Source organism: Canis lupus, chromosome 31 (assembly GCF_011100685.1).
Source record: "Canis lupus familiaris isolate Mischka breed German Shepherd chromosome 31, alternate assembly UU_Cfam_GSD_1.0, whole genome shotgun sequence".
NCBI classification, from domain to species: domain Eukaryota; kingdom Metazoa; phylum Chordata; class Mammalia; order Carnivora; family Canidae; genus Canis; species Canis lupus.
The window spans coordinates 25,888,190-25,890,005 of record NC_049252.1 but is presented as its reverse complement, the minus strand read 5'-3'; the positions used below and the strand labels follow the sequence as shown (position 1 = coordinate 25,890,005).

General features: G+C 38.7%; 1 protein-coding gene across 1 annotated transcript; it reads left to right on the top strand.

The window, feature by feature from the left end:
* The first annotated feature begins 1,222 nt into the window (after positions 1–1,222).
* Positions 1,223–1,408, top strand: LOC111093549 (keratin-associated protein 19-7-like). Its single transcript, XM_038581128.1, has one exon. It carries the CDS (start codon positions 1,223–1,225, stop codon positions 1,406–1,408), a length of 186 nt encoding a protein of 61 aa, XP_038437056.1.
* Positions 1,409–1,816: the final 408 nt, after the last annotated feature.

The following is a 1,816-nucleotide window of genomic DNA, read 5'->3' as shown; positions in this document are numbered from 1 at the left end:
TGTTCTTTTGAATATGTAATTAGAGCCAAAACCATTTCCCCACCTCATACTTATACCTGGTTGGAGTAATGATTCATGGAGGAAGAAAGTTGGGTGGTGTTTTGAATGAGATTTGAAAAAGATCTAAGATAAATGGATAAATGATGAAGGCAGAGAAAGAGGGGGAAATGATGTAGGAAGCCAAATGTAATCTGCATTTGTGGTAGCAGTGAGACTAGAATGTATTATAGAGAAAGCACTCAGGATATATATTTTAAAAAAGTACTGTGGGAAGACTTCTCACAAGATGGATTTTTGATCAGAGTGATAGTCTTTCCACTAGTGATTACAATTCTGCAATGTATGTATTTATTTATTAAAGATTTTATTTATTCATGAGAGACACAGGGAGAGAGGCAGAGACATAGGCAGAGGGAGAAGCAGGCTCCCTAGGGGAACCTGATGTGGGACTTGATCCTGGGACCTTGGGATCACGAACTGAGTCAAAGGCAGATGCTTCACCACTGATCCACCCAGGTGCCCCTGCTATGTATTTGAACCAAAATAAGTATGTTGTATTTAAAGCCAAAATTAAATCTATTAATTGTACATGCCCCAAATTTTAAAACTCTAGAAATCAGGTGAGCTTTTGTGGTTGTTGTTTCCTGGTACACGTGGCAGGTGAACTAAATCTGTCTTGACTTAAAATATTCTTTTATATTCTAAAGAGAGGTGCATCATTTGCTTCTCATGATACAAAATACATGCGTGCCTTGTGAAGAAATTGGTAAGCTTAAGGGACTTGATTTTAATTATTTTTTGCTATTTTGTAGAACTAATTACAACAACCCTCAAATGCCAGTGATGAGAAGATATTTAATTAGAAATTCAACAATATTTAATGTAACTGATGTCAAGTGACTGGCATTCGAGTACTCTATTCAGGGTTTGGTATGTCAATACTTTGAAGAAACATCAAATCATTCTAAGAAGATTATAGCAGCAAGCTCTGCTCTACAACCTAACTATGTAGCCAAGCAGGTTTAGGCATTCTTGTAAGTGTGGTCGGGGGACCACAGATTAATACGTTGGGTCAGGCAAATATAATTCATGGAATGACACCAAAGGAGGGGCACATGTTTTGTCACATTCTCTGATCAGAGTATATATGCCTCCTTGTAAAGATGTCGACATTCACACTCTGACTCTTGCATTCAACCGCCAACTCACCACCCTTGACACCATGAGCTACTACGGCAACTACTATGGAGGCCTGGGCTATGGCTGTGGAGGCTTCGGTGGCCTGGGCTGTGGCAGTGGCTGGGGATGTGGCAGCTTCCCGAGACTGGGCTGGGGCTGGGGAGGCTACAGATATGGCTGCGACCGCCCACTGTGCTATGGAGGATATGGATTCTCTACCTTCTACTAAACATACTGTTGAAATTGAATGCAAAGAGAAAGCCTCCACATTTATTTGGTCCTATTTTTGTAGTTCGATTCCCAAAACATCTATCCTATATTCTCCAGGACGAATCAATAGCTATTTATCAATGGTTAAACTGCTTCTACAAATATTTGGTGCTTTTTACCTCCAGAACCCATCATCTTAAATGAATATTCAATACGTGAAACTGTCCCAGTTTGTGTCCTCATTTTGGTTTACTTCTCTTGCCACCATTATCATAATGTTATCTTTCTAGAAGACCTTGAAGAAAATTTGTATTTTTGCTTTTGTCCAATAAAATGATTACTCGAAATCTAAATAGCCTGGTTTTGTTTGATGTTTTGATGTCTTGATTTTTATTATTTTAACATCTTCTTTTGCAACAGATATAAA

Excerpts from the sequence above, each read along its gene's own strand:
- LOC111093549 (XM_038581128.1), top strand. The coding sequence starts at position 1,223 with ATGAGCTACTACGGCAACTACTATGGAGGCCTGGGCTATGGCTGTGGA.